At 42.5% G+C, this 20,345-nt stretch overlaps 2 protein-coding genes across 2 annotated transcripts; one reads left to right on the top strand and one right to left on the bottom strand.

Moving 5' to 3' along the window:
* Nucleotides 1-1,519: 1,519 nt before the first annotated feature.
* Nucleotides 1,520-4,541, top strand: LOC115667898 (pyruvate kinase isozyme A, chloroplastic-like). The gene is made up of 5 exons (XM_030589427.2): nucleotides 1,520-2,333; nucleotides 2,521-2,608; nucleotides 2,705-2,895; nucleotides 3,709-3,827; nucleotides 3,946-4,541. Exons 1-5 carry the CDS (start codon nucleotides 1,818-1,820, stop codon nucleotides 4,250-4,252), a joined length of 1,221 nt encoding a protein of 406 aa, XP_030445287.2. The 5' UTR covers nucleotides 1,520-1,817; the 3' UTR covers nucleotides 4,253-4,541.
* On the bottom strand, nucleotides 4,339-5,939 carry LOC130138417 (DNA damage-binding protein 1a-like). The gene is made up of 4 exons (XM_056312441.1): nucleotides 5,655-5,939; nucleotides 5,274-5,573; nucleotides 4,448-4,732; nucleotides 4,339-4,353 (listed from the first exon to the last, which is right to left on the bottom strand). The coding sequence occupies exons 1-4, from the start codon at nucleotides 5,937-5,939 to the stop codon at nucleotides 4,339-4,341; spliced, it is 885 nt and encodes a 294-aa protein (XP_056168416.1).
* Nucleotides 5,940-20,345: the final 14,406 nt, after the last annotated feature.

Below are 20,345 nucleotides of genomic sequence, written 5' to 3'. Positions count from 1 at the left end.
TCGTTCTCGGGTCCTTGGTAGCGAACCCACGCATAAAGGTTGGGGCCGGGACCATTGGGGTCAATCAAGGCCAAGCTCTAGTCCAAAAAGGCTGGGCCTGGAACCTGGTGCTTAGGCCCAGGTCCACAAAGGTGGGGCTCGAGACATTAGTGCCTGGGCTCGGGTCTACAGAGGCGGAGCCTAGGACCTCGGTACCCCTACTCGGAGCCTTGGCCCGTGTCCATAGAGGTTGGGCCTGAGACCCTGGTGCTCTTGCCCGAATCCTTAGCACCTAAGCCTGAGTCCATTAAAGTTGGGCTTAAGTCCACGGAGGTTGGGCTTGAGACCTTGGTGCCAATGTCCCAGGTACATCGAGGCCAGGCCTGGGTTCTAAGCGCCTGGGCCTCAATCCATGGAGGCAAGGCCCAAGCTCACTGGGGCCGGACTCGAAACCTTAGAGCTTGTGCCTGGATCCCCAGCAATTGCGCTCGGGCGCCGAGGCCTATGCTCGGGTCCATTGAAAATAGACCTAGGATCCTGGCTATCTATGCACAAGTCACTAGTGCCCAAACAGTGAATGTCTACTTAAGAAAATCAATCAGATTTTCCACACCAAACGATGGAAAATATTTTCCAGTTCATTTTTAGGTTTTAGCCAAATACTGAAAAATATTGTTGTTTTTCTGTAAAATGGCTTCTAAGTAACCACAAAAAATGTATTTAATTTCTCTTATAAGCGTGAAATTACTGTATTCAAAATCTAACCCTTCCTTACCATGATTTGTTGATAAGACAATTCGTAACATATCTTGGAGACGGGCGTGCATACTCTTGATTACAAGGTAAATCAACAGAAACTATTTCGAATTCCTTCAACATATGCACATGTTTGCAGTCTCTGGGCATCGATATGCTAAACCAATTTAGCTAATTCCACGAGGATTGTACGCATTAGCATCATATTTATGAGAACGGCCAGCGATTCTCTTGAAATTGAACTCCTCCAGATTTTTCTGACAAAATTTTAAAGTTTTACAATAATATAAAAAGGAAGAACCATACAAAAATTTTAAAATTTAGTAACTCCATGCGATAGATAAAAAGCTGCTCCAACCACGTGACCCTGGAAAACTACATACATTGGAGATTGGACTTATAAAAGCCAAATGAACCGGTTCGTCAACGCAAATCTAAGCATGTTCATGTGCACTGTGTCATAACAATCCTCACCATGGCTGTGCGACGGCGAGGCTGGCCCTCGCCGCCCCTCGCCGGCTTCAGCCTCTGGCCGGTCGCCGGGAAAGGAAAAAAAGAAAAAAAGAAAAAGGAAATGACAAAATTGCCCCTATTCCGGCGTCGGAAACTCGCCGGCCAATGAACATTTGGCTGGCCGGCGAGTCAGGTCCTTATTTGAGACTAGTTTGGGCACTTCAGATCTTTATTTAAGATATTATTCACTTCGAATCCTTTTTTGATAAAACAGCCCCACTTTGAGTCCTTAATTGAAACTTTCCTTTCTTAATTTAATTGCTAAACCAATGGCGGCAGCAGTTGGTCCGGAGTGTGCAGCAAAGTTGGTTTCTTTGACCTTTTGTGGTCACCTTCTTGCTTTCAATATTTGGTACTCTCTCAAAGAAATCGGACCCTTATTGTAATCTTCACTATCTCTTTATTAAACGTCCAGATCTTGACGGACTCTACGATTTCAAGCCGAAATCTGTCTATACTCAATACATTTTTCACCAGTGGGTGTCCAAGTCTTCATCGAAAGCTGATTCCTGAACTTGGTCCCCAGATTTTCATCTGCAAGTAAGCGATAATATTCGATCGTCAGGAACATGGCAGTCGCAGGGGAATTAACTGTTCCTTCTGGTCAGATCAGTTCAAAGATCCCAACTTTCAATGCCAAGAGCCAGATTTTTGGTGTGCCCATGATTTCTTGCTCTGGAGGGAAACTGAAGAGTAGGATGTCTACTGGAGTTAGAGCAGTATTGCAAATGGGAGTGGGAGCAGCTGAGAGTGGGAGCAAGGTTGGGGGTGCTTTAGGTTTTGATGTGGTGTCGGAGGAAGAGTTGAGAGAGAAGGGGTTTCTGGGGATGAGGAAGACAAAGCTCGTGTGCACTATTGGCCCTGCTTGTTCCTCCTTGGAGGATCTGGAGAGGTTGGGATTCGGAGGGATGAATGTGGCGAGGCTCAACATGTGTCACAACTCGAGAGAGTGGCATTTGGATGTGATCAGGGAGATCAAGAAGTTGAATGAAGAAAAGGGATTTTGTGTTTCGGTCATGATTGATACCGAGGGCAGTCAGATCCGTGTCGTTGATCATGGTGCTCCTTCCTCTGTCAAAGTAGAGGTCAGTGTGCGACAAAGGGATCACTTAATGCTTCATAGTTCAGGAAGTGTCGATAATCCGGACTTCTTTTTTGTGAAATTTTGTCTGGTCTGGTCTGCATTTATGTTTAAGCTTCATCTTAATTGAAGATACATTAATTTGCTTAATCCTATTCTCATGGTGCTTTGTTTTGCTATGAGAAAATTAGGAAGGATCAATCTGGTTATTTACTACCAAAAAGTTCGAGGGTTCCCGCCCTTTCACTGTCCAAGCAAACCACTCCGGTTTTTCTGAAGGTACGAGTTACTGCATAGACAGTGGAGCCTTTTAATGTAATTGACATATTTTGACGTCTAACCATCCCTCTCTATGTTGAACGTGAACTTTCGCAGGTATTGAGGTTGGTGATGAGCTCGTTATCGATGGAGGCATGGCAAGTTTTGAAGTCATTGAAAAGATTGGGAATGATTTGAAGTGTAAGTGCACAGATTCTGGTTTGTTTCTTCCTTGCGCAAAGTTCAGCTTTTGGAGAGATGGGAAGCTTGTTGAGAGGAATTACAAATTGCCTACTCTGTCAAGAAAGGTGGATTTCATAATCCTGGTTTCTTGTTTTTATTCCTCAGACTTTGGACGTTACTGCTTTCAGTAGTTCTTTGACTATTTAAGTGTGTCGTTCTTGCTTTAATGTGGACATACTGCGTGGCATTTATTCATTGCTGGGTCGTTGCATTATGTAGTCGACTGTAAGAAAACATGAGAAAAGGAGAAGACTACATTCTCATGCATTACCATTTGTGCCGAGAAGGGAGAAAAGTTGGTTCTGGCAAACCGCAAATAGCCCAAGTATGACCTTGCCGGAGCTTCATTTGTAAAATTTTGTTGCCGCCCCTTATTCCTTTCTTCTGAAGTGGGAGATTCATAATACTGTATGTTGAAGAGTTATCCAGGTGTTACACATGCTATATCATTATTTCTTAGCGCACAGTTGTGGGGCTAAAAATTTGCCACATGACCTCAGCACTTCATTGCAATGTATTGATACCATTACCATCTGAATCCTTGATACTTTCGCGTTTGATGGAAATGGTGGTTAATATAAAACTGAGAAGTGAGCTTAAGCTTACGAGGATGGATATGAAAAAGGACTCTTCTGCTGGGAAGTATACTACTGGAGATGAGTTGATTATCATGCTGGTTTAGGTTCTCTCTTCCTGATTCCCACTACTTCAAAGCAACAGATGAACATATATCAGAAAATTCTAATTCGATGCACCTGAATCTTCTCATTGTCATTAAATAATCAGATTGTTTTGCTTAGATGGTGAAATTGCACTGCAAGCCTGCAATTGATGATCTCAATCTTGTTAGTTCACTGTATTATATGGTTGATTTGCAGGATTGGGCTGACATAGACTTTGGAATTGCTGAAGGTGTAGACTTCATTGCAATGTCATTTGTCAATGATGCTGATGCAGTCAGCAACCTTAAGGATTACATTTCCACCAAATCATCCAAGTAAGTTGAAGTGGTGCATAAAGTTCACAAGAAGGAAGTTCTGTAATCTCCTTTTCTACAATCATATGGAACCTCCTGATATTGGAATCCAAAACAATATTTCTTTCTCATTTACCAGATCTATTAGAGTATTGGCAAAGATAGAGAGCCTAGAGTCTCTTCAGAAATTGGGGGAGATTGTCGAAGCTTCCGATGGTATCATGATTGCTCGGGGTGATCTTGGAGTGGAAATCCCCCTGGAGCAGATTCCCACAGTCCAAGAGGAGATAACTTATGTCTGCAGGCAAATGAATAAGCCTGTGATTGTGGCTTCGCAACTTCTCGAGTCCATGGTCGAATTTCCTACTCCAACCCATGCAGAGTTCCTCCACCGTAACACCCATTGCTTTAGATATCTCATCCATCCGCCCGCGGCTAAGGTCTAGGAACGACTCGATGAGATCTCCGTCCAGGAAATTCCGAGCATCCACGGTCTTCTGCCCATTGTAAAACGACCTCCACTGCTCATGGCTCAGTCGCCCAACGCCTTTAATTACCTTTCTCAAGTTTGACTGAAGCTTCTCTAGAAATACGTACTGATCACGAGGGAGCGAGGCAATCACTCCAATCACGCCATTAACCGTGCCAAATATGACGGTCGGAATCTGACCCACATCGGAATCCGGCAACCGCATCACAAGGGAACCATGGCGGAACCGGTTGACGAATTCTCCAAGGTGATACTCGCCAATCCACTCAAGAGAGCCCCTATCCCAATCGGCGGCATCTTCGCTGCTCTTCCTCACTGTGAAGAGGTTGAAATTATTTTTCGCACCAAGATAAGTATCATCATTGAGAATCTCAACGGCAGATATATAGTTTGCACTGTAATCATGTGCCCGCTTCTCAGTGGCACCCTCCTCAAGCTGGATGACAAAATGAAGGAATGGTAAGTCCAAAAGAGTGGTTAAAACTATGGTCGAGACCAAGAGTTTCTTCCATGTAGAACAAAGGGTTGAATTTAAGTTCGGTTTACACCGAGAAACCAAGGACGTGTACCTTCTCCATATAGACCAAACCCTCTGGTACTACTTTTTCAAATTCCATGCAATCCCCCTCATAAACAACTCGAAAAAATATATTATGCTTTTGAAATACACATGAAACAGGGGCTATGAACATGGCAACCCCGATTTGGCTGTGCACAGATTCAAAGGCAGATGTTGGGAATTTCCCGATTGAGAAAACATGATAAAATGTTTGTTATAGAATTCTTAGAGATTCAGACTTGTGCTCGCGTTCATGTCTAAAGGGACAACTAACGATTATAATCACGTGACTGCTGTACAAGGTAAAAGGGTACGGACAGGAGGAGATATCTTTGCAAATGTCGTGTTAAGATTGAAGATCATGAAGGAAAGAAACTCCAGAAATGTATAAGCACTCTAAACTGATAAAATAACTTGCCTTGTATATCAGCAGGGATGTTGACCCCTGATGTATTGACCCCATCCGATGACCAACAACAATGAAGTCTCCGCGAGTTTGTACATGGAGGGCAAGTTCGGGACCGTGACGTCCACATTCGGATTGCAATTCACGAGAACTATCATCTCGCAGCATCCACTTGTACAATTGAATTTCGTTATTGATTGCAGCTAATAGCTTTCCATTAAAGGCGTTCAAAGAGCAAACAGCCCCCTCGGTCTCTTTTTCAGCAATCCGCTGTAATTTCCCATCCTCAACAATGAAAACTAATATCCGACCCTGCAATTAAAGTAAGACATTTAGAATTTTACTAATCTGCAGAACAAATAGCAAATTGGCTTCATGCATGATGCATCTAACCTTGGTTGGATCCTTTTCTTCCAGCAACATATACGCAGTCCCAACACAGTAATATACGTTACCGTCATCAGAGAAGGAACAACTAAGTATGGAGCAACCATGCTCAAATGTATCAAGTGGGTAAGTGGACATGAACTCAAAAGTCTGGTCATCTAAAAACCGAACAAAATGCATGTCAGATTCTTCGGCACTTGACTGGTTGTACTTCATGCTACAAATTGCAAACGTCCTAGACTGCTCCTGATGAATTGGATCGTCCCTGAGGTTTCCTAGACGATGGACCATGACCGACCCTTGGACGAGAAGGCGGGCCCCGAGTGTTCTAGTACTAGGTTTTTCTTGATGTCTACTCCTGGGGGCGGGCGATACGGTAATTGTACCCTTCCGTAATAAATGTGGTAGGTGGGGTAGTTGGGAGAGTACGATCTCGACCGTTGAGATCAGGGAGAGATCTATGGATACGGTCAGCCCGATACTTGTATATAATGGGGTCTCCTCCTCCTCATTTTATCATCTCTCATTTCCAAGAAGCAATACAAAGTTCGGAGCTTCTCTCTCTAAAGTTCTTGCGAGTGTGAGTGTGGGAAGGCTTTTCTCGGTTTGGAACTCTAGATCGATTGACCCGTGACGATACATCGGATCGTGGTTTTGTCGCGCCTTTGCAACGATGGGCAAAGGCGCGACAGAACCACGATCCAATGTATCGTCCCAAACCGAGAAAAGCGGAGGCGATGATCGTGGGAGGGCTCCCGAGAAGCAAGGCGCCAAGGCGAAGAAGGACCGTGCTAGCTCAAGTTCGAGGGATATGGTTGGTGACTTGGAGACCCGCATGGCGAAGGTGGAGATCGCCATGGGAGATGTCCAAGGAATGGTCGAGGATATGTCCGCAAGCATCGAAGGAGGCGAGACCGGAACGGGGGAGCTTGAGGCCGAGGTGCTGGAGCTCAAATCGGGGTTCGGAGAACTCCGAGGGGAGATGCTGGGCAACCTGACCGACACCACCAATGAACTTCAGCAACGAGACGATGCCTTGGAGGCCTTGGTGGAGGCTATGCGCGCGGAGGTGGTCGAACTTAAGGCGAAAGTCGCCGAAATGGAAGGAACACGCGTGAACGGGGTGATCACCGTGCAAGCCAGTCCACGAGTGGACGCCCCGAAGCCAAAGGAGTTCAAAGGCTCACGGGTGGCCAAGGACGTGGACAACTTCCTATGGTACATGGAGCAGTACTTCCTAACGATGGGGATCACTGACGAGGCGATTCGGATAAGTACCGCGGCTATCTACTTGTCTGATAATGCACTCTTATGGTGGTGTCGTAGGAGTGACGATCGGAGTGGTGAACCGATCACTACATGGGAATTGTATGTCGAGGAATTCCGACGACAATACTATCCCGCTTATGCGGAGGAAGAAGCTCGAGATGAACTCCGTCGCCTTGAGCAAAAAGGAGGAGTCCGTGAGTATGTCCGGAAGTTCTCGGAGTTGCTAGTCCAAATTCCGTCCATGAATGATACGGAGGCCTACCACCAATTCATGGGTGGCTTGAAATCATGGGTTAAGCAAGAGTTAAAGCGATGCAACGCGAAAGACCTTTCAACGGCCATGTCCGTGGCCGAGGCCTTGGTGGAGTACAAATCGACTCCCGTAAGCAAGCCGGACACCCGACCGAGGGACAAGGGCGTTATTGGGGGAGATCGTAACAAATTCCACCGCCCAGGTGGAAGCAAACTACCAATGGCCCCTCCAAGGGCAAGGACGGAGTCGAGCGGAGGAGAACACAAGAAGGGACGTATCTTCAAGTGTTTCTTGTGCGACGGTGCACACATGGCTCGTGATTGCCCAACTCGAGGCAAGCTAGCGACGCTTGTCAAGGCACACGATGAGGAACGAGAGGGGACACGACTCAGTTCGTTGCGAATCCTAAGTTCCATAAAGTCCAAGAAAGCAAATAAGCCTAAGGGCTTGATGTTCGCGGACGTGACGATCGGAAGAACCACGATGAGTGCACTCGTCGATACGGGGGCATACGATCTATTTATCTCGGAAGAAGCTGCGAAGAAACTCAATCTTCGGGTTGAGAAGGGGGCCGGTTGGCTTAAGACGGTGAACTTCAAGGAAGTTCCTACCAACGGGTTGGCTAAGGATGTGGAGTTCCAACTCGGACAATGGAAGAGCAAAGAGAAGATCGAGGTAATTCCACTTAACGATTATGACTTTGTCATTGGCTTGGGATTCCTTGACAGAATAGATGCTCTTATTGTCCCATTTGCCGATTGTATTTGTATCTTGGACGCACGTTGTCAATGTGTGATCCTAGTCAACCGAGAGTCGGGTCGTGACCAAAAGATAATATCGGCAATGCAAGTTACTAAAGGAGTAAGGAAAGGGGAAGCTACTTTCTTGGCAACTTTGAAGGTTGAGGATCCAAAGGGTGAAGGGAGTGATGTCCCGACGGAAGTAATCCGAGTCCTCGACTCTTTCAAGGACGTGATGCCCCCCGAACTCCCGAAGAAGCTTCCGCCTCAAAGGGAGGTGGATCATAAAATCGAGCTCGTGCCCGTTGCTCGACCACCCGCCATGGCACCCTATCGCATGGCGCCTCCCGAGTTGGAGGAACTAAGAAGACAACTCAAGGAGTTGCTCGATGCGGGGTATATCCGACCATCGAAGGCTCTGTTTGGTGCCCCAGTTCTATTCCAAAAGAAGCACGATGGATCACTTCGGATGTGCATCAACTATCGGGCATTAAATAAACTGACGATCAAGAACAAGTACCTGATCCCTCTCATTGCCGACTTGTTCGATCAACTTGGAGGAGCACGATGGTTCACCAAGCTTGATCTTTGATCGGGATACTATCAAGTGCGGATTGCAAAAGGAGACGAGCCAAAGACCGCTTGTGTAACGCGGTATGGGTCATACGAGTTCCTCGTCATGCCATTCGGCTTGACAAATGCTCCGGCCACATTTTGCACACTCATGAACAAGGTACTCCACCCGTTCCTAGATCAATTTGTAGTGGTTTATCTTGATGATATCATGGTGTATAGCCAGACGCTCGAGGAACACATCGAGCATCTCAAACGAGTCTTCCGAGTTCCACGAGAGAATGACTTATATGTCAAGCGGGAGAAATGTGCCTTTGCACAACGGGAAGTTCCATTCCTGGGACACATCGTCGGGGGTGGACGTGTGCGGATGGACGTGGCCAAGATTAAGGCCATTGTAGATTGGGAGCCGCCGACCAAGGTGACGGATCTAAGGTCATTCCTTGGCCTTACCAACTATTATCGACGGTTCGTTCGAGGATATTCGAGCATCACCGTGCCACTCATGGATATGTTAAAGAAGGAGAAACCGTGGGAGTGGACGGCCCGATGCCAAAGGGCATTTGATCGGTTGAAGCAAACCATGACCGAGGAGCCGGTGCTCGTGCTACCCGATCACGCCAAACCTTACGAGGTAGAGACCGATGCTTCCGATTTTGCTATTGGTGGTGTTCTTATGCAGGATGGACACCCGGTAGCATTCGAGTCGAGAAAGTTGAACGATACCGAACGACGATACACGGTCCAAGAGAAGGAGATGACCGCGGTGGTGCATTGCCTTCGTACATGGAGGCATTATCTCTTGGGATCCCGGTTCGTCGTAAGGACGGACAACGTGGCCACGAGCTACTTCCAAACCCAAAAGAAGTTAAGCCTGAAGCAAGCTCGTTGGCAAGATTTCCTGGCGGAGTTCGATTATGTGCTTGAGTACAAGCTTGGGAAGGCGAACTCCGTGGCCGACGCTCTTAGTCGAAAGGCGGGGTTGGCATCGACCCTAACTCGTCCCGAGAATCCATGGAACGAGCGGATCAAGGAAGGGCTCAAACATGATCCAACCGCCAAGGCACTCCTTGACCATGCTCGGGAAGGCAAGACCCGGCAATTTTGGTGTGAAGGCGACTTGCTTTACACCAAGGGACAACGGTTGTACGTGCCCCTCAATGGGAAGCTAAGGAAGGAAATCCTACCAGAGTGCCATGATTCCAAGTGGGCGGGTCATCCGGGGATCCACCGCACTATGGCGCTTGTGGAGGATCAATACTTTTGGCCTTGCGCGACGACGTTGAGGCATATGTACGGACATGTCTTGTATGCCAACAAGATAAGCTTGAACAACGGTCGTCGACGAGGCTTTTGGAGCCACTTCCCATCCCGGAACGTCCATGGGAGAGTGTCTCAATGGACTTCATTGTCAACTTGCCAAAGTCCGAAGGGTGTCGGACTCTTATGGTCGTGGTGGATCGATTTTCCAAGTACGCGATGTTCGTGCCCGCATCAAAAGATTGTCCGGCCGAGGAGGCGGCCAAGCTATTCTTGAAGCACGTCGTCAAATATTGGGGAGTGCCACAAACGATCGTGAGCGATCGCGACCCTCGATTCACGGGTAGGTTCTGAACTGAACTCTTTAAATTATTAGGGTCGAATCTCAACTTCTCCACGAGCGTGCATCCCGAAACCGACGGACAAACGGAGCGAGTCAATGCACTCTTGGAGTTGTACCTTCGACACTATGTAAGTACGACACAAGTGAATTGGGCGAAGTTGATCGATGTAGCCCAATTCTCCTACAATCTTCAAAAGAGCGAGTCCACGAACCAAAGTCCGTTCGAGATCGCGACGGGACAACAACCACTCACTCCAAGTACGGTTGCAACGGGCTATAAGGGGAGTAGCCCATCCGCTTTCAAGTTCGCCAAGGAGTGGCATGAGCAGGCGGACTTGACGCGAACGTGTCTACACAAGGCCTCGAAGCGCATGAAGAAGTGGGCCGACAAGAAGCGACGGCACGTGGAATTCCAAGTCGGGGACTTGGTGTTGGCCAAGCTACACCTTGTGCTCCGATACAAGGACATGCATAAAAGGCTTATACGTCGCTACGAGGGGCCATTCCGAGTGTTGCATCGAGTCGGGAATGTCGCATACAAACTGGAACTTCCACCAAAGCTTAAGGTACATCCGGTATTCCATGTGAGTATGCTTAAACCTTTCCGTGTAAACGAAGAGGACCCGGATCGAGGGGAGTCGCAATGGGCACCGCTTGGAGCAAAGACCTCCTATGATCAAGACGTCGACTTCATCATGGCGGATCGAGTCATACGGAAGAGATATCGTGCGCCGAAGTGAGAATACTTGATCCAATGGAAGGGTCTTCCGGAGAGCGAAGCAAGTTGGGAGCCCGAGGAAGCTCTTTGGCAATTCAAGAAACATATCGATGCTTTCCATGCCGAAGACGCGACGAGGGCGTCGCCCGAATCGGTGGGGGAGAATGTCACGGCCCGAAGAATTGGATCGTTCCTGAGGTTTTCTGGACGATGGACCGTGACCGACCCTTGGACGAGAAGGCGGGCCCCGAGTATTTTAGTACTAGGGTTTTCTTGATGTCTTCTAGAATACTCCTGGGGGCGGGCGATACGGTAATTGTACCCTTCCGTAATAAATGCAGTAGGTGGGGTAGTTGGGAGAGTACGATCTCGACCGTTGAGATCGGGGAGAGATCTACGGATACGGTCAGCCCAATACTTATATATAATGGGGTCTCCTCCCCCTCATTTTATCATCTCTTATTTTCAAGAAGCAATACAAAGTTCAGAGCTTCTCTCTCTAGAGTTTCTCTCTCTAAAGAACTTGCGAGTGTGAGTGTGGGAAGGCTTACTTGGGGAGAAATTCCTAAGGCCGCACGGGTGTGGGAACGCTAGATCGATCAACCCGTGAAAATAGCGTAGGGGTAAAACGTGCTGATCCATGCATCAAATTCAATCTCAGAAAATTTGACGACAATAACCCTTTCGTTTGCATTGAACTCCTATGCAGTTAAAGCTTAGCTTTTCATCCCGGACGTTCCGTTGAAAGGCACTCTTTAACATTATGACATAACCTAGAGTTCTGAATCAAAACAGTATGAACTCTCATAACGGTACATCTGCCGTATTTATTAAGAATTACTAAACAAGATTTCAGCAAAAGATCATGATTGTCAATCCGACTTCAATATGCCAAAAAAAAAAAGAATCTGACTTGAACAGGTACAGCGAGACAAACTTCTCATGTCTGAGCAAGTTTAGAATCAACACAGCAGCCTCCAATCCCGAAAACAGCATCCTACTATATCCCAAATCTAACAAAGTAGAAATTTGAGTGGTCTATCCTTTGTTACCCAAAATCTGCAAAACCCATCCATCCCAAGAACTGCATTTACCTAAGAAAATAGATTTCCGCATAGCCAGACGGAACATACAGTCAACCAAATGAAGCAAGCCAGGGAAGATGCCCGACAACAAACGGACGAAAGCCTCCACTATTCTCAAACCAAAACCTAGAATTTCAACGACCCACGAGTCGCCGCCAAAAGAGAAGAAGAAGAAAAAACAAACGAATTGTGAACACAATGCTCAGGAAGATGGAAGCAGAGAGAAAAGCGGGAAAAGAAGCGTTACGCAATGATGAGATTGAGCTCCTGAGGGCCGGTGAAGTTGCCGACGCAGGAGTGGGTCACGTTGGTGGGCTTGTGCGCCGTCACCACGTAGTTCTACGCGCTCATCTTCTTCTCCGGGCCGATTTTGCCCTTCCTCTCAGTGTAGAGGGAACTGCAAAATGCGAGGAAGAAGAAGGAAGAAGAAGGAAGGAGAAGACGACGAAGAAGAAGGAGAGGGAGAACGTTTGAACGGCGCAGCGAAACGAGGGCTCCGAGAGCGCTTCACTTGAGTGCCCTCGGTGAGGTGCTCAAGTGAAGTGCTCGATGCATTTAAAAAAATTGAGGCAAAGGCAAAACCTGAAGACCCAAAAGGATCAATCATCATTTCGTTTTCAGTATTTATTTATTTAATTCGTGAAAAAAAAATGATTTCATCGAAAAAGCATTTCTCGTTTATAGGTGCTTAAATTCCCAAAAATAATTTAACGCGATTCTAAAATTGATGAATATCTTATTTTTGATAAAAAGCGCCTTAGGGCGCGAATGATAACATTTTTGTTCTAGAAATTGATTTTTCTATTTATGTTTCCAGGACGAGTTTTTGATAAAAAAAACCCGTTTGATAACGACAAAAAAATTCTATTTTTGAAATAGAAACCCGTTTGATAACAACACAAATTTTTATTTTCTGGAGCATAAATCCATTCTTTTAGAAATGGAATAAAAAAATTTAGAAAATCTGAAAAATTCCTAAAAATCTAAAAAATTTTCCAGAAAATCCATAAAAATTGAAAAATTCCAGAAAAATTCATAAAAATTTCCAGAAAATAAAAAAATTTAGATTTTGGGAAAATAGGAAATTTCTTGAATTTTTTCCAAAAAAAATCAAAAATTTCAAAACTTCACAGAATGGCTTAGGGCGCGTTTGGCAACTTGCCAAATAGTAAAAATTTATGTTCCTAGAATCAGTTTTGGAACAGAATCAAGAAGCAAAAAAAAGTAGCTTCTTGATTCTGGGAACAATTTTGCAAAACTGATTTTTCTTTGTTTTCTTATTCCTTCCTTGTTTTCTTCTTTTTCCAGAACAATTTTTCCCACCACCGCCGGCCACCACCCAAAAAAATTCCAAAAAATCCATAAAAAAAATTGAAAAATTCCAGAAAAATTCATAAAAATTTCCGGAAAATAAAAAAAGTCAGATTTCGGGAAAATAGGAAATTTGTTGAATTTTTTCCAAAAAATATGAAAAAATCAAAAATTTCAAAACTACATAGAATGGCTTAGAATATCTATAGCCACCCACTTTAAGTGAAAGTTAAATTTTTTTAGGTGCCCAAAAAAATATGAAAAAATCAAAAATTTCAAAACTTCACAGAATGGCTTAGAATACCTGTGGCCACCCACTTTGAGTGAAATTTAAATTTTTAAGTTACCCAAAAAAATTTAAAAAATCAAAAATTTCAAAACTTCACAGAATGGCTTAGAATACCTGTGGCCACACACTTTGAGTGAAATTTAAATTTTTTGAGTTGCCCAAAAAAATTAAAAATTCAAAAATTTCAAAACTCCATCGAATGGCTTAAAATATCTGTGGCCACCCACTTTGAGTGAAATTTAAATTTTTTGAGGTTTAAAATCAAAAAAATCAAAAAATCAAAATTTTCAAAACTTCACAGAATGGCTTAGAATACATGTGGCCACCCAATTTGAGCAAAATTTAAATTTTTTGAGGTGCAAAAAAATCAAAAAATTTAACTTTCACTCAAAGTGGGTGGCAACAGGTATTCTAAGCCATTCTATGAAGTTTTGAAATTTTTGATTTTTTGATTTTTTTTTGGCACCTCAAAAAATTTAAATTTCACTCAAAGTGGGTGGCCACAAGTATTCTAAGCCATTCTCTAAAGTTTTGATATTGTGATTTTTTGATTTTTTTTGGAAAAAATTCAACAAATTTCCTATTTTCCCGAAATCTAACTTTTTTTTTTCTGGAAATTTTTATGAATTTTCTGGAATTTTTCAATTTTTATGGATTTTCTGAATTTTTTTTGAGATTTTAGGAATTTTCCAGATTTTCTAATTTTTTTATTCCATTTCTAAAAAAAAGGAAAAAAAGAAAGAAATATTAAAAAATTCAAAATATTATTAAAATATTATTAATAAAAAGAAATTTTGTATAGTTACCAAACGCATTTCTGTTCTTTTTCTATTCCAGGAATGGAAATTTTGGGCCGTTACCAAACGCCTTCAAATATTCAGAATCAGTTTCCGAGCACAGAATACAAAAAGAATCAATTTTGAGTAGAATCTATTTCCGGGCACAGAATGGTTGCCAAACGCACCCTTAGAATACATGTGGACATCCACTTTGAGTGAAATTTAAATTTTTTGAGGTGCCCAAAAAAAATCAAAATTTTAAAAATTTTAAAACTTCACAGAATAACTTAGAATACCTGTGGCCACCCATTTTGAGTGAAATTTAATTTTTTTGATTTTTTGATTTTTTTGGCACCTCAAAAAATTTAAATTTCACTCAAAGTGGGTGGCCACAAGTATTTTAAGTCATTGTGTGAAGTTTTAAAATTTTTTATATTTTATTTTTTTGGGCACCTCAAAAAATTTAAATTTTACTTAAAGTAGGTGACCACAAGTATTCTAAGCCATTTTGTGAAGTTTTGAATTTTTTGATTTTTTAATTTTTTTGAACACCTCAAAAAATTTAAATTTTACTCAAAGTGCGTGGCCACAGGTATTCTAAGCCATCCTGTGAAGTTTTGAAATTTTTTATTTTTTTGATTTTTTTGGGCACCTCAAAAATTTAAATTTCACTCAAAGTGGGTGGCCACATGTATTCTAAGCCATTCTGTGAAATTTTGAAATTTTTGATTTTTTGATTTTTTTTGAAAAAATTCACCAAATTTCCTATTTTCCTGAAATCTGAATTTTTTTTATTTTCTAGAAATTTTATGTATTTTTTTGGAATATTTCAATTTTTATGGATTTTCTGAAAAAAAAATTTGAGATTTTTAGGAATTTTCCGGATTTTCTAATTTTTTTTTAATTTTATAATTTTTTGAAGAGAGAAATAGGTTCTTTTAGAAATGGTTCTGATTTTTGGTTCAAAAACAGAAAACCAATTTTTTTTTGGTTCTGATTTCTCTTCCAAAACCAATTATGGAACAAAAAGTTGTTCCAGAACTAGAAAAATGGAATTACGTTACCAAACGGATTTCTGTTCCAAACCTATTTCTGGGAACAGAAAAATAGAAATTATCACTATTTGAACCGTTATCATGCGCGCCCGCCTGCCCTTTGGCAAGTCAGATCTAAAATCCTATGTGGTCAAACTTGAGTATGGATAGTTGAGTTTGAGTCCACGTTGGTTAAAACTAGGAGTTTCCCGTGCCATGGAGGCACAACTACCATGCAAGTAAGACAACTAGGGGTAAGCATGGTTCGGTTGGGCGGTTTCCACCTTGGAATAGGAAGCCACCCACTAAAGACCGGTTCTGAAAAATTGGAACTGGGAATCGCTCCGGTCCAGTTCTCGGGTGGATCCATGAAATCGTTCCCCAATCCCTATGGCTGCGTTTGGTCGTCCGGATTTCTAAACAGGATAGGACTGGATAGGATAGGATAAGAAATCCTGGGATTTCTTCATATCCTATCCACTATTTGGTGGACTACGGATTTAAAGTCGGATAGGATAAAATTTTTTTTTTTTTGCTATTCACGGGTCCGGAGGAGTCGGTGAAGGAAAAAAAGCCGAGAAATTTTTTTGGTGAAAGCGCACAAGGTGTGGGGATGAAGATGACGGCGAGTGGAGCGTAGGGTTTCTGGAAAAATAGACATTAGAAATCCTATCCAGGTCTATCCCACCCCCCCTCGGATTTTTTTATCCGATCTATATCCGACCTTATCCTATCCACGGGGAGAGTTAGCAACAAATAATCCATTATAATCGGAGAATCAAAGTTACAATTCGCTCATACGCGCGAGTGTTTTCCATACCTAGATTTAAGCTCAAACCCAAAGTGTTTACAAATAAACAACTTAATTGGACGGAATAAACTCACTGCACAAATCACCGCATGTTCAAGCCCAAAGCAAATCACTCACGTACGGCTCAGAACAAGAACGTGCCTCGCGACGTTCTTTTCTTTTCTTCTTCACGCGGCTCGTCTTCAGCACTGTGCGGCTCTCGGATTGTGCGGCGGCTTAAAACAACAAAAAAGAAATCTTCTTTTCTTTTATACGGGTGTCATAGGAAGCAAAACCTATGTGACATCTGGAAATTTCGTAATAAGAAGAAATGGACGTTGGAAATTTTCTATGTTTGAGGATGATATTCGGATTATAAGCTAAGTATTATTTAAGTTAGTATTTGTGTGGACACGTAAAAATCGTTGTTAGATCATAAATCGCGAAGCGCGAATTCGGGAACGTAATCGTTCCGAGCTCGACGTGTTGAAAATGTTTAAATGTTGTTGTGTACAATAATAGTAGTGCGGTATTAATTAGTTTAACGTTGTCTTGGTAATTAGTGGATAATATTAGTGATTAATTTTGGTTAAGTAGTGTTAATCTTTATTAATTGCTATATGCCGTTAAGAGGGGAGGGGGGAGATATTATCACAAAATATCTCTTCTGGACTTTCTTTTCTCACATGGCTATTGAAGGGATAAGTTCCAAGGCCACTTGTCCCCTTAAACCAGCTTCTATCCTAATTAGACACCTAGCCTAAGTAATTATTTTCCTTGGCCATCACTTCTTTCCTTATTTCTTACACCTGGCCATGATGAAAAGAGAATGTGCCACCTGTGAGCACGAGGTGTTTATCTACCTCTATATCATTTCGGCCCCGTTTGGTTCGGCATTTGGGAAATGCCATTGGGGGAATGCAAATACCTTTGGACTAAAGGACTTTGGGAAATTGCAAGACTGTTTGGTAAAATGTAACTGAAAAGTGCTTTGGGGAAATGCTAGGCTGTTTGGTAAACATAAATTTAGAAAGCACTTTGGTATGACCAAATTAAATTTTTAATTTTAATATTTTTAAAATTGAAAAAAAGAAACAATGACCGTAACTTTGAGTTGGGCTTGACATTTTTCAGTCTTTTTATGTGCCTAATATCTATTTCAAAGATGTTATCTACTTTCTTCTTTCTATAGATATTGCATTAAAATGATATCTTTAGTTTACATAGCTAGGTGTGAATGTTATGTCTGCAAATGATTTTCTTGGCATGCGCTACTGGTATCCCTTCACCAAGGAGGTAGTTTAGCAGGTTGTTGCCAATTCTTAAGAGGATATCTAACATTCTTGAGAGGTTGTCATTTCACAATAATAAATATGATCACATATGTCCGCAAAAAAGAAGCACGCTATCCTTAATATTACAAACCTCCTCAACACTTTGTAAGCTCATGGCTATTTCATCACGTAAACGTGTCATGTCGGAAAATGCATTATTATTTGAAGCACTAACCCCCTCACTTGAATCATCATCGTCAACTGAATATCCATAATCGGGATCCAATTCTGCTTGTTCAAAAGGCAACATGCTGTGTTATTCATACTCAAAGGGATTACTCTCGCTATGAATCCAACTGTAATGAATGCAACTGTAAATCACAAAAAAAAGGGTCAATGACTACAAGAAACAATCATACTTTTCGACAAATTTACACGTATTGAATTTGCTCTATTATGAGTACAACCCAACATGCTGTGTTATGAGAGTCAAGTCATTATGAACTTTGATAATAAAAACCTGGATCAATTAGCAAAAGAAATAGAAGACAAAATCTGGGTGGTACAACATAACTGCCCTAATCTAAGAAATGCGAGAAACAAGCCACTATACATCCACTAGATATACCCCCAAGTGCATGCTCTGTTCTGGGTAAGGCCCATGCTCTCTTCAGAGAGCCGAGTCATCATGGAGATTGAAAACAAAAACCTGGATCAATTCACAAAAAGCAAAAAAGAACAGAGGAAAAAATTTGGGTAGCAACAAGTTCGCAATTAGAATAGAGGAATTCTGCAACTTCTTCCAAATAGAACAACAATGGATTACGGAACGGTCAAATCTTACAACCAGATCCTAAAAGAAAAAAAATGAAAGAAAGCTAGAACAATTTTTGGACTTGGGTTGCGTGTTCAGCCAAAGGTTTTAGAGCTAGGAAGACAAAATGATATTAGACCTGATAGGATTGTCAGATAAAAACACGAAATGGCAGAATGTAAGAAGCCTATGTCTATGTCTGTAGTCTTCATCTCATCCCTCTGAATCATAATTGGGCTTTACTGAAGGATAAGGCCACTGCTGGTGAGTACTGCCCAGCCCCTTTTACCACAGAAGGAAGGACCACCATCCGCTAAAAAGCTGAGTCGGAGGTGGCTTCTTCGACCTTCAGAGGGAATGTCAAAGGGAAGTTGTTCTTGGTCCACCAAGAACCGACTAATGAAAAGGACTATACAAGCACCAAAATGCCGCAACAAGTTACCTCTTGGGCAAAACAAAGGAACAACAAAATGCAAAAATTTCCGTAAAACATATGGAGCCCAGAGCCCAATTGTTCCCCACTTAAGAATAGAGGAAAAAATTTCCGTAATCCATTGCCTCAAATTACCTCTTACGCAAAACAAAACGGAAAACCCTAAAAACATATTTAAGACTATACAAGCACAAAAATTACGAAATGCACAAATTCCATGGTGATTTCACCATGGAAGAAAGGATAAAACCTCAAGGATGGCCACAAAATGCGCAGATATAATCAATCAAAAGCACATCCACCGGGGAGAGAGAGAGACGAACCTGTAGTTGTGCCAGGGAACGAGCGAAGCGAACCACCGAAGCGAACGAGCGAGCGATCCGTCTGAAGGAGAGCGAAGCAACCAAAGCAAGCGAGAGAGGCGAGCGATCCGTCCGAAGGAAAGTGAAGCAACCAAAGCGAGAGAGAGAGGCGAGCAGTTCCGCGCGAGAGTGAGTCAACAATTGAGAGTGACAAAAGGCAAATGGGAGAGCGAAGAAGCAGAACGCTAGAGACTGCTGGGTTTTGTTTTTTAAAATGGGCAAAATTGGACTTTCAACAAAATTTTGAGGGCAAAATAGGCAATTGACAAAAATTCATTAAATGGTGGAAGTTGCATCCCGAAAATGCTGAAAAGCCCAAAGTACCTCCCCGCCTGCTTTGGGCTTTCAGCATCCCAAATGCTAGCTTTGGGCTTTCAATATCTTAAAAGCAATTTCCAAACGGTTCAGCATTTTGGGAAGGGGCTTTCGAGGCCGAAAGCCCCTTCCCAAAGCTGAACCAAACGGGGCCTTCATCTAGGTAAACATCGAAGGAAATTTTACCCCAAATTGTAACTTCCTTCTTCACTTTCTACTTTCACCATCTACCGATCCAAAAATCTTCGGGAGAGCTTTAACTTTTGGGTGCTCAGATTCTGCACAAAGTAAGTGAAGACTCTAGAGTTAAGCTAGTCAAATCTACTGACACTTTTGAACTTGGTTGCTTGGGAAGTGTTTTTTCTGACGTGTGATAATAGTGAAGATATGGTGATGGTTGAATTTGTTCTTGTTGGTTCTGTACATGTTCAAATGGATGAGATTTGTTTCCTTAAAGTGCGGTGAAAATTGGCAAGTGAATCGGTTTAAATATGAACGTGTAAATGTTATTTTTGAAATGATTGTTGAATTCTTCTTACCGGTTTTATGTATATTTAAAAAGGATAGAAGATCATTTTACTCAAAGTGGTGTATATTAGGTGAGTGTAAAAGATGATTCTGTTTATTTGTCAGCTGAGCAGATTTTAGCCTCAAATTTTGGTTTTGATTACTTTTAAAACTGCTCAGACTTTACTTCCAGAACCTGGACAGGTTTACTTTTAAAACTGTTCAGATTTTAAGCTCAAACTTTAACTTCAGACTTTACACTAGATTTTACCTTCAGACTTTGCGCTCAGACTTTAGCTTCCGACTTTACTTTCAGACTCTACTGTTCAGACTTACTATTCAGATTTTATTGTTAAGACTTTACTAGTCAGACTCTACTGTTCAGACTTACCGTTCAGATTTTACTGTTCAGACTTTACTGTTCAAATTTTACTGTTCAGACTTTACTATTCAGACTTTACTGTTCATCACTATTTGGCAATTCTGGACATATGTATTCTCGAATCTAAAACTGTATTTTGAGTCTGAACTTGCTTCTAAATCTAAAC

This window comes from Syzygium oleosum, unplaced genomic scaffold, assembly GCF_021117445.2.
Source record: "Syzygium oleosum isolate NSW1041296 unplaced genomic scaffold, Sole_v2.1 Sole_v2.06, whole genome shotgun sequence".
NCBI classification, from domain to species: Eukaryota; Viridiplantae; Streptophyta; class Magnoliopsida; order Myrtales; family Myrtaceae; genus Syzygium; species Syzygium oleosum.
Note: the sequence above shows the minus strand (reverse complement) of the source record. Positions and strands in the feature narration are given on the sequence as shown.

Coding starts and splice junctions, on each gene's coding strand:
- LOC115667898 (XM_030589427.2), top strand. CDS start 1,818: ATGGCAGTCGCAGGGGAATTAACTGTTCCTTCTGGTCAGATCAGTTCA. Junction 2,896..3,708: donor TGCCTACTCTGTCAAGAAAG/GTGGATTTCATA, acceptor GTTGATTTGCAG/GATTGGGCTGACATAGACTT. Junction 3,828..3,945: donor ATTTCCACCAAATCATCCAA/GTAAGTTGAAGT, acceptor CTCATTTACCAG/ATCTATTAGAGTATTGGCAA.
- LOC130138417 (XM_056312441.1), bottom strand. CDS start 5,939: ATGGTCCATCGTCTAGGAAACCTCAGGGACGATCCAATTCATCAGGAG. Junction 5,574..5,654: donor AAGAAAAGGATCCAACCAAG/GTTAGATGCATC, acceptor CTTTAATTGCAG/GGTCGGATATTAGTTTTCAT. Junction 4,733..5,273: donor CATCCCTGCTGATATACAAG/GCAAGTTATTTT, acceptor TTTGTCATCCAG/CTTGAGGAGGGTGCCACTGA.